This window comes from Gallus gallus, chromosome 1 (genome assembly GCF_016699485.2).
Source record: "Gallus gallus isolate bGalGal1 chromosome 1, bGalGal1.mat.broiler.GRCg7b, whole genome shotgun sequence".
Lineage (NCBI taxonomy): Eukaryota > Metazoa > Chordata > Aves > Galliformes > Phasianidae > Gallus > Gallus gallus.
Genome location: NC_052532.1, coordinates 74,463,280 through 74,475,302, shown reverse-complemented (window position 1 = coordinate 74,475,302; position 12,023 = coordinate 74,463,280). Strand labels below are relative to the sequence as shown.

General features: G+C 41.1%; 1 protein-coding gene across 1 annotated transcript in view; it reads left to right on the top strand.

The window, feature by feature from the left end:
* ANO2 (anoctamin 2) overlaps positions 1-12,023 on the top strand; it is a 203,288-nt gene that overhangs the window by 167,073 nt on the left and 24,192 nt on the right. The window contains exon 20 of the mRNA XM_046909597.1: positions 9,974-10,122. Within this exon, the coding sequence (XP_046765553.1) occupies positions 9,974-10,122 (149 nt within the window). The remainder of the gene's footprint in view (positions 1-9,973; positions 10,123-12,023) is intronic.

The window sequence follows — 12,023 nt, the reverse complement described above, 5'->3', positions numbered from 1 at the left end:
CTCTTAACTATGCTGGATGAGAATACCGAGAGATAATGAAATCAATTTAAAGCCACACCATAGCTTCCATGTTGTATGTTGCATTTCAGCAAAAATTACTCTTAATTAATGGGGTAACTTGTTTCCTTTTTTTTTTTTAATTGTTAGCAAACACAGCTGAAGCTCCCATAGAATTCAGGAGGTTTGAATGGACCAGCAAAGAATGACTTAATTTTGTAGATGAGAATGTGAAATTCAAGTACGTCAATTCTCTCATTGCTTTCTTCTTGTATCCTCTGCGCATTAGTATGAGAAGTTCTTTCATTATGTGAGCATACTGCAGGAATATGACTGAAGAAAAGATCACGTTCTCAGTGCTCATTCCCCAAAGCGGCAAACAGGAGAATCTGAGTCACTGAACTTTCTTCCTCTTCTCTAAGTATAGATGCTCCATGTACTTAATTCCTATCTAGTTTTCTCCCTCCAAAGTTTACTAGCTTTCTACAAAAGAAAAAGTATTAATGGAAAGAATAACTTTAAAACCATCTGATAGAAATAGACATTCATCTGTAGTATCTGGATTCTGGGGATTTTCTGTCTTTTCTTTCATTTAAATTCATGCAGAGACCCCATTTGCACCTCTTCTCCATAAGGAATTATCATACAATGCTTCAGCTAAGGTTCTAGGTGACTGTCGCAGGTGGTCTTTGCAGTGCCCAAGAGCATTTACTGGCTAAGAGTCTTGAGAAATAGGTAAGTTCATACTCGGTTCCCATCTTTCCAGAAACCTTTGGTGGACATGCACTATGGAAACGTGGGTTTTTTTGTTGTTGTTTTTTTCTTTTTTTTTTTTTTAATTAGGCATTCTGTAAGTGAGCCATGTGCTTGTAGCTCAGTTAGGAGCATTGATTTCTTCTCTCATTTCCTCATTTTGTCTTTGTCTCCAAAGTGTGTGAGGCTCCTCATGAATGGACTGTTTTCCTGTTGTGATTTTCTGTGCTCTACAAATGTTGATTACCTTGCATAACAGGATGCTTATCTGTTACAAGGAGTGTCATCCGAAATTCAAGAAGAAAACTATCTAACTCCAATGTGGTGTTAGAAAGTGGCATTCCTTTATTCCTCACAGTACATACTGGGTGACCTGACAAGCAAGTGTACCCTCTCAGAGATCAGGTTCTACATTTGAACAGTTAAGATATTCACATACAGTACATTGGCATACATATTCATTCTTTTTCAAGGACATGCTAATGTCCCTTTGAACATACTCAGTGGTATCTAGTGTGGTTGAATGCCCACTTACTTCTTCCATTTTGTCACCGTCACCATTTGACCCACTTCCATCACTTTTACCTAGTTTGGTAGATTTCCACTGCTTATTAGGCCATAGTGTGCCACTTTTTAAAAACAATGTATGTGGAACCTGAGGAAAATGTCCCTGCATGTTTTGAGGCAAAAGATTAAAGTATTCTATTATGTTCCCAGTGCAAAATTATTGAGGTAAAAAGGACTATTCACCCACTAAAGCTGAAATGGAAAGTTTTTAAACTATCATTTATGGATTTATTTTGTTAAACTAATCTATTGGTTCTTAAAATAATCCCTTTTGCTAAACAAATCAACCTGTATCAATCCCTCGTTTTCTTTTTAAGGATATCTTTTAGGATTTCTATATCCTAATCCTCAATATCCTTGACCTTTCATATTTAGAGATACATTTCCCACATTGAATCATGCAACAAGCAAAGATACATATAGCGATTAAACACTCTGTCCCCAAGAATAACTTCTTTAACCAATCCAATTTGGGAAGCTAGCAAGTCATTTTGGTTAAAATGCCAGTTAAATTCCAGCTTATATGATCCTGGTTTACTTTATGCAGTATTTCAGTTTGGTGTTCGATCTAATATATGTCTGTCTCTATTCTACCACTCTGATCTACATAAGCACAACAACTAGCATTTACTACTGCACAAACTCCACCTTGTGCAGCTAACAACATATGTAAAGCCATTCTATTTTGTATTACTACCCTGGCTAAGCTTTGGACTTCTTAAAGGCAATAATGGCATCTAATGTTTCAGTTTTGAGGTGTTCCATAACTGCTGAGATGTTTACTATAACCTTTTCCAATTCTGCAACTCCTAAAGAGGGAATTAACCACCTAATGAATGAGTGAAAACTATTAGGCCTTTCTACTAATGGATTGAATGCTTCTCTCTTAACTTTTGAGGGTATTTGGTCCTGTATTATTGCAGTTAACTGATCTGTTACTATCACCTTTGGCATTACTGTTCCTAGGGTACAGGTTGTGGTCCATCTTTGTAATACCTTCCAAGCTCAATCTCTACATAATTATCCTTCTTCTTTAGCTGACACCCAGTATTTATCCGTTTTTCAAAAATACTTATCTGTCATTTGTGCTATCCTTTTACAGTGTGTTTATTATCCTACTGAAGCACTCCCTACTGATTTTACAGTACTGATTCAGTACTGCAGTAACCATATGGGGGATATACAATGTTATTTTATTTCCCAAAGTCATTTTTCTGTCCTCCTCTATAAGTAAGATCATAGTTGGAACAGCTTTTAAACCCGGGGCTTTCCAACTTGAGGTCTCTGAAGGACTACCACATTCCGGAAGCCACACCAGGTTTTCCATTTCTCCTTTTAAGACTTCATACAGCAGCTAGCAAGCTAAAATACCAAAGGCTCTAGCATCTATAGTTCCAAAGAATATTTTTGTCTTACTGGTGCTGCTCCCATCTTCAGCTGGAGTTACTGTTGCTGGTTCAGCTTGTCTCGATTGTCCAGGTGTCTCTGATGCTTTGATACACAGTATTATGGCCTTTTCCAAGTCCTCTGGTACTGTCTGGTCAGGAGAGAATGATTTCTGTAATGTAAGAACTTGAGCCTCTAGAATTTTATTTTCTGGAGTATACATTTGGACTTGTCCTTGTACCAAACATAATTTGGGCCTGAAGTTTGTTTAAGTTATCTCTCCCCAGTAATGGCATCGGATAATCAGGTACATATAGAAATTGAAATGTATACATTTTTCCAGTCGTAATGGTTGGAAGAATGGCTGCACTTCAGCTTTCCCAGTGGCACCGATTATTGATGTTTGATCGCTATTTGTCCCTTACATTTATTTATAACTAAATATATTGCATCTGTATCTATAAAAAAATTCATGTCTTCATTGCCAGCCTTATTGTAATCAGGGGTTTGGCTGGGGTCTCACCCGCCTGTCCCCTTCTTTTTGTATTTATTGCCGTTATATCCATGGCATTAGAGAGGTCTGGCTCTGATCTTCTGGATCTCTGCTGTAGTTTCTTCGTGAGCAATCCCATTGCCAATGTTCAAACTTCAAACATTGTCTACACTGATCAGGTTTCAGTACTGAGATCTCTAGCCTTATATTCTCTCTTCTTGGTTCCAGCATTTATGTTATACCTCTGTATACACTGTTTTGTTTGTTTCTTTTTCCTCATCCTCTTTTCAGTTCCCTGCTATATGGCCAATGCTAATCATTTCCTGTCTCTATCCTTCTCGTTTCTTTGCTTTGTGAGTTTCCTCTCTGTTCCCTCCTGTGCCTTCCTCTGCCTATGCCTTCCTCTGCCTATGCCTTTCTCAAGCCTCTTTTTTTCTTCCCACACTTTCATTATTACAAACTGGCTCAGCTCTCTTTGATCTTCCAGGCACCTCTCCTGCCTAGGAAAGACCCCATTTTATAATTTTATTTTTCACTCCAACCAATCTCGACCAGTTAAGGGCTTTGGTGCCCCTAGTAAATACAAAAACCAATAGTGTCTACCAAATTTCAGTTTCATCTCCAGCCCTGGAGGCTTCCGGCTCTAATGCTGGTATATTGGGTTTTCTAGATCTGTGTAGATAAGGACGTTCTCACTTACAGTGTATTCCTCTCCATCCCTCAGGTAACACTGTTTTACAACAGTAGTTTGCAAGTTTCTCTGGCCCAGGCTCTTTCTCCCTGTGAGCGTTCTGTTCGCAAGCCGCAGGGAGGCGGTGCTGGGGTTTCTCCTCACATTACTCATCTGTTTTGGCAAACTGCAACCGATCACAACAACCTAAATACACAGTGATCAAAATACGCTTTATACTGGACAGTTGTCCCACCTCAGATTGCTAGGTAATGGAGTCCACCAGCTCGCTCAAGGCACAACTGTAGACCAAATTGCTTCAAGGAGAAGCCATAACCAATATCCCCTAGCAAGATATAGCAAGATGGGAACTATACTTTGTTTTCAGGTTTCCACAAATAATTTTAATAATTTCTTCAATCCATCATTACAATTTGCAACAAGTTTCCTCTGCGATTTCCACAACCAACTCCACCATGTCTGGAATGTGTGAATTACCTTCACACACTGTAACACACACACGCACTGCTGCAGCTACAAAAGTAAAAAGCAAATCTTAACAGACTCTGCAGATCCACCATATACACACACCACGGAGTGACAGAACTGAAAAGGTTGGTGCCGTTACAATAATACTTACATACCCATGCTCATATACAAAATCACAATGCTAGCTACCATAATGCAACACAGTTATCAAAAAATGACCAATAAATGAAGTGCTTCAGTTTCTCTTGGGGATCTTGAATCTTTTAAGCACCCCCTCACCACGTTACTTTCGGGAAGATGTAGACCCTGGGAGGTACTTATGTCAAGCACCCCCCTTATCAGGGAATAGCACTCTGTTTCTCTTGAGGGGCTTCTCTCAAGCACCCCTTCACTATTTTACTTCAGGCAAACGTGAAACCTGTCCTGCCACACTCGGGATGTCTCCCTATTGGCATGTGGGGTACTTATTCAGGGATTTCTCTTTACCCTTCCTCTCTGTACATGATACAGATTTCTGTCACACTTTACAGGAGGCAATTACAAAAAAGGAGTGTTCTACCATATTCCAGGGAACCTGCAGCCAGGCTCAACAGAGCCAGGATAAGGGGGAGCTCCTCAGTAATCACTCGGTGTGCATGCTTAACAGAGGTCCCCTTCCAGTCCTTCAGTCCATGAGGCCTCAGTCGTGAGTGCCCCATTTGTGTGCCAAGAGTGTCATCTAAAATCCAGGAAGAAAACAGATTTGGATGCCTACTAGTGGTACCGTGAGACTTTCTTTCTAGTGCCTCTTGAGCACAAATCTTCTGAGACTGATCCTGGAAGGGGAAATCTATCTCTTTCTTACTTAGGGGTCTGCTTGGCATGCAGAAATCAGACACTAAAATAGCTCTTGATTATTACTAAATGACAACTTTGTTTACTACTTCATTTAAAGATATCATTATGTTCACAAACAAGTGAAACTGCTTTTGACAGGTTCTTGGAGATACCAGGCGAAATATTCACAGGTAGGCCAATAGTCATATACAGAAAGAAGAGCAGAATGTACAGAAGTGTGTAAATTGATTCGCTTGTGTGTGCAAGTTTTGTAGTTGTTGCAGGATCACACACAGGTTCATAGTTGTCACAAGACTGTAGATGTTGCAGGATTAATTCAATAGATGTTTCCAGAATGTCCAGTTTTTTCAAGAAAATCCACCACCAGGTACCACTGAAGTGCAGAATGTTATGATGATTCTTCAATGACACTGAAGCATATCAGAGTTCAGTGATGTTCCTCCTGCTGGTGGTCATGTGGGTCACAGATCACAGGGGGAGTAAAATACATGTTTAACTGGTACCAGAACAAGCAAGTTCACCCTCCAAGGTAAAATACATGAAGTATTACAGTCCTGGGTCAATATTTCTGCCTGAACAGGGGCCTCATCCACTTGACCTTCTTGATCAGACGGCTTGTAGCAGACTCCCACTGCGATGTCTCCTTCCCCTACTCTCTTCCCCATAAGCTCTCTATCAGCTCCTCATCCATCCCCAGGTGGAGCTCCATGGACTCCAACTGGTTGTTGATGTAGAGGGTAACACCCTCTCCTTCCCTTCCCTCCCTGCCTGTCTTTCCTAAAGAGTTTATACCCGTCTATTCCTACATTCCAGTTGTGAGAGCTATCCCACTTCACCACAGTAATGCCAATGACATCATAGCCCTGTAGGTATGTGCACATCTATAACTCTTCTTGCTTGTTCCTCATGCTCTGTGCATTAGTGTACAGGAATTTAAAGTGCTCTCTCATTGAGGCTGTTTTACCAATTGAAGTTCCTTTATCCTGCATGTTAGTCACTGTCTTCCTGGCCTGTGATCCAACTCCAGTCCTAGGGCATCCATTACTGTCATCAGTCTCAAAGTAGGATGGGTTGAGGATACCCTCCCTCAGCAACTCTAGTTTAAAGCCCTCCTGACTAAATTGGAAAGCTTTTTGCCCCTTCTCTGAAAGATGAACCCCATCCTCTCTCAGAATACGAAGTTTATCAAAGCTAGTCTCGTGATCTAAGTAGTCAAAGCCCTGTTCATGACACCACTCCTTTAACCGTTTATTGATTTTCTCAATTCTTTCAACCCTTTCCCTCCCCATCCCTTTAAATGGGAGGTTTCATGAAAAGACTACCCATGCTCCTGAGTACTTTAATGCTGCTCCCAGCTCCTTGTAGTCCCTCTTTGTATTCTTCAAGTTACTCACAGCTATGTCAGTGGTTCCTATGTGAAACAGCAGCAACAGGTGGTAGTCAGTGGGATGTACAAGGTCAGACAACCTCTCTGTCACATCCTTGATGCAGGGCCCTGGCCAGCAGCAGACCTCTCTAGATAGTGGGCCATGGTAACAGATGAGTGCCTCTGTACCTCTAAGAAGAGAATCACCCACCACTCTCACCTGTCACTTAGTTGCAGTAGATGCTGTGCAAGTGGGAGCTGGTCTGGCTGCCTTACTCAGTTTTGAGGACTTATTACAGTTTCTTTCCCCTCTGTTTCCTGGTTCGCAAAAGCTTCTCAGGCTTTGAAGCAGGCTTCTTCGTCATGTTAGTCTTTGTCCTGGCAGTTTGCCATTTCTCACCACTGTTGGCTTCCCCTCTTACTGGATATGTCTCTGAAGGAATCTGAGGCTGTTTGGCTCCAGACTGTGGATTCAATGCAGGTTGCATGTGAGTCCAGCTGTCTATCTCCATTTCTGCCTCCCAGATAGTACGTAGCCTTCTGTCTGTCTTCTAAAGCACAGTCACCTGTTGCAGGAGGTCCTCTACATGGGCATATCTTATGCAGGTGAGTTTACCACCCACCTCTGCTCCAGGAGCAAGGCCCAGGCACTTCCCATAGATCAGAGTCTGCACAGCTGCTTCTGCCTTCAACAGCTCAGTTTGGGTGGAGGCACTGGTCATGTCTAGGGTGGTTCTGTGAATGGTGCATATCCCTGTGCCAGAGCTGCAGTCTTAGCAACAAATTATACCTCAAGGGTCAGTTGGAATGAGCACCCTTCACTTCTGCAGCTGGCAGAATCTCAGTGTAGTGCTATCTGAGATAGTACTCCAGCTACTGACCACCTTACTGTCCTCTGGGGGCATGGGTTTGGCCTCTGTATGCCCTGGCAATGGCCATGCCGTGTCAGCCTCTCTCACAAAAGCTGCCAGTTGCTGTAGGTTTGCTTCTCTTTCTCAGTATTTCCCCAGCAAAGGAAACCTCCTTGTACTTTGTGATCTGTTGCTCCAGTTCTTACTGGGCTGGATCTGAAGCAGCTGCTCTTGGCAACTGAGTCTAAAATGGCTGATGCTGTTGTAAAATGTGATCAAAAGGAGAAATTAAGATGCCAACTCATCTGATGTATGGGATGTGAGAAACATAACTGACCTGCGTTTACCTAACTTTTAGCAAACTGTTTTGCAGGCCACCAGCAGCCCCAGCCCTGTGCTTTAAAGGCAGCTGCTCTTCTCTGCCAAGCAGTCCAGTCCAGCCCGGCCCAGCCCATGCATGCTCCCATCTCTCAGTAACAACCAAACATCAGTGTCCTATTAATGCTGTCTGGGCTGAAACCAGGACATGGAAAGAGTGCAGTGTGGTGGTAACCCAAGTCATGGCAAAGAATTTTATGTATTTTGATATATTACGTAAACATAGTACTATGAACAGTGAAAAATAAGCAGCCTTTCCATTCTGATACATTAATTTAAGAACAGGTTTCAAGATTGCTGAAATATTTTTTTTAAGTATTTGCAAATCTATTTTCAGTTGACATGTTACCTGAGAATTTTCAAATGGAATGTATAGTTGCAATCAGCCATTCAACTCAAAAATTTGATCATGTCTCAAATTTACTAGCCTTCTATAAGAACTATCTTACCAGAGAAAAATATCCCTCAATTCAAACTCACACTTTGTCTTTCCTTTTTAGCAGTATGTATATTTGTGAACAACTAAAAGCAGAGGAAGTGTAAAATTTCATCAAAAATCACAAACAATTTGAGAACTCACTATGAGTTGCAGCCACTTCATATCGATGTATTAGTTTCACAAAAAACAAGGTCAAACATCCCACTAGCGTTGTGGCTTTATTGCTCTCTTTTTCATGTTTTAATAAAAATATAAATAGTTATAATAAGTTTACTTATATGTATCAACTATATCACATATCTTATGAGGGCTGCTCTGAAAATAAGACCTCCCATTTTGCTGTATTGGCCCACAGTTTCATAGGCAGACCGTAGTGGTGTGGCAGCAGATGCTGAACTTTCCCACCAATATTCTATTATATTTTGGTGCTTTGTGACAGATGTCAGCAGAAGGTCAGTCTGACAAACTAATATCTGACACAGAAGCGTGTCTGCAAGCAAAGGTGTAGAACTGAATTCTCCCATGCAGAAAAAGTTGCACCCATTGACATTCATCAACGCTTGCTGCACATTGATGGAGACTGAACAGTGGATGTGAGCACACTTAGTTGGTGGGTGGTGTGTTTCAGCAGTGGCAACAGGGACTGTGAGTCACCTTCACAAGTGCAGGTTTTAACAAGCATGGCATACAGGCTCTTGTTCATCAGTGGCAAAAATGCAGAGCTAATGGTGATGAATATGCTAAAAAATCAGAATTACAATGCTCATTGTAGTTTCCCTGAAAATAAATAGGAGGCATTACTTTCATTGTTGCCTACGTATATGTAGCCCAAAACAATTCCTTTTCGCTCAGTGCAGCCTAGGCAAGCCAAAAGGTTGGACACCCATGCACTAGGGCATAACTGAAGGACAATTCAGAACTTGCAGATCTCATATGAGAAACATGTAAAGAATGATGATACACTCGTACAAGTACGTAGAATATCTAGCTTCTGGTGAAATAAGTTTTTCAGGGTCTACAGAGGTCTGCATACTTTGTCTTATATATTGTCAGTAAACCCTGAAAAGAGGGCAGCAATTTCAGAAACATGTATTTTCTCATATAAGAATTCAAACAAATCTCTCAAATTTGATGTTGCTAAACTTATGTAGTTTTCAGTAGTTTAGAAATAAACTTGCAGATAAGTCCCAGTTCTTCTCAGTGAGTTCCAATACAGCTGCTATAGCAGAGTTCTGATGTGATGTCACTACATATATCTCAAGTGACACTTTTGTAATAAGTTTTTTTACTGAATAAAAAGTGACCAAGGTAGAATGTCTGTTTGCGTGTGTGAAAGGAATGACAAACCACTCTAAGGCCAAATTCTACTGACCTTACTGAATCTCCCTTTCTAATCTGATGCTCTCTGTTTATTTGAAGACTGGTTAGGTAGATAGGTAGCTGTAAGGGAATTAAGTCCTTAAAAGAATTAAGGTATTGTTTAAACTTGACATTTTGTAGGTATATATTTCATTATTTTTATTAATTGTAGCCTCATTTTTTTTAATATAATACAAGTGGTTTCTCTTTAAGATTCCCCAAGCAATAGATATGTATATAGAGAGATATCTAGCTTAGGAGAAGCTGCAAACCAAGCCTGTGTGACACCAAAGCAACTTGATATTCATTTTGTGTTCTAGTACAAAGATTTAGGCCAGAACCTATTGGGAAAAAAAAAAAAAGATTTGGTCTGCCCTTTGCTTCTCAGGAAATTAAAGAAGCTTTTCAGGAAGATGAAGGATGAAAGAACTGAACCAAAGGAAATGGACACCAACCAACCAAAGGACCCTCAGCAGTGGGATCTTGACTACAGCTTGGAACCTTTCACTGGACTGACTCCAGAATACATGGAAATGAGTAAGACTTGTGAATTCCCTTTCTGCAACAATTATTTTTTCCATAGGACTAATGAACATGTATTGTATGACTGCCATAACTTGGTATGATAAAAGGAAGAACATCAAAATGCTTTTGTAGCTTTTCATGGAAGACAGCAGGGGTACGAGATGACTGAATTACAAACATAGGAGCAGTGATAAGTCCTAGCATCTGTTACTACTTATATTGTCAAAGAGGCTGGTGTTCCCAGCTGGAAATCCTACCGCAGAATGCCTGTGGCTGGATGGGACCCCCATATCATATAACCCAGCTCCTGTTGACAGCTCAGTCAGCTGGAGCAGGTTTCCCATGGCCTTGTCCAGCTTGGTTTTGAATATTTCCAGGAATGTATATTGTACAAGTTACCTGGGCAACCTGTTCCAGTGTTTGACCACCCTTATACTTGACATGGTTCTGTGACTAACAGGGTGGGGGGACCCATGGGGAAAGGGCGTAGGGGACTGAGAAAAATGTAGGAAGATAGGCCTGAAAGCAAAACAGCAACAACAAGCTAAGGGAGAAAACTAAGTTACTAAAGAAGATGTGGAATGGGAGATAACACAATATAATAGAAATTGAAGCTAATAATAATAAGTGGCAGTCAGCCCTTAAATGAGGTCTAAGAGAGGTGGAGCCAGGCTCCACCCCTTCTGGTCACACGGGTGAATTGCCTTCACCTATGCTCTCAGGGCTGACTGGTTTTTTCCCCAGGTGCTTAATCAGTGGTTTAGGCTGTGTCTCAACAGTTTCCATACACCCTGCAAATGAATGGATTAATTATGAATCTAAGCATTTGTTTACAAAATAACTAGTTTATTGAGTGAAGGGAATGGCTCATGGTACCTTGCTGTGTGCCACAGAAAGCTATGTGTTGTCCGTGGAGTTTGAGATGAATGCATAGCAATGAAACCCAAGCTGCACATCCCTGGCCCACTTGCTGCCCTACAACCATATCATTGCACTCACCTGTCAGGTTCACTGCCAAGTGACTCAGACCATCCACAATGCCAAGGAAGCACTTTGTGTGGCTCCTGCCCTGAACTGGTGATCTGAGATTACTCTGAAGTGAATTTACCTATTTTTCTAAATTTTATTTGAGCAGGGAAGAGAAACAAGACAGCAAATGAGGGCAGAGGACTTTATTTTTCTGACTTGTTTATAAAGACAATGACTGGGATATTAGAAATACATTATAGTATAAGAGATTCATTGTTAAAGAGAGGAAGAAGAAAATCTGTCTGCTGTTTCAGAACTTAATTCTGAAGACTTTACTGAGAGAAACTTCCACTTATATCAGTGGTTGTCTGCTTGATCATGAATGAAAAATCTGAATAGAGACTTTAGGCTGGGCTTTCAGTTCTCCTACTCAAATGATGAAAGTGTTTCATTCAGACAGTTATGGCCAGATTACCTATCTCTGCAAATAGTCACTCCATTCAGGTTTGTCCTGACAAGGTGCTCTGGCTTTTGAGGATGGATGGCATCCTTAAGACTATACAAAAGCTTCTGACCAAAACAAGGCTCTGGAATTCATATCTGCCATTCAGTAGGCTGTACCACCCTAAGCACCAGGCAGCCATGGCCTTTTCGTAGAATCATAAAATGACTTGGGTTGGAAGAGACCTCAGAGATTGTCTACTTTCAACCCCCTTGTCATGGACAGGGTTGCCATCCACTAGATCAGACTGCCCAGGAAACCATCAAGCCTGGTCTTGAATGCCTCCAGGGTGGGGCATCCACAGCTTCTCTGGGCAGCCTGTTCCAGTGCCTTAACACCTTCCAAGTGAAGAATTTCTTCCTAATATCTAACCTAAACTTTCTTTCAGTTTAAATTCATTCCCTCTCCTTCTGTTGCTGTCTAGCTGTGTAAAAGGTCAGTC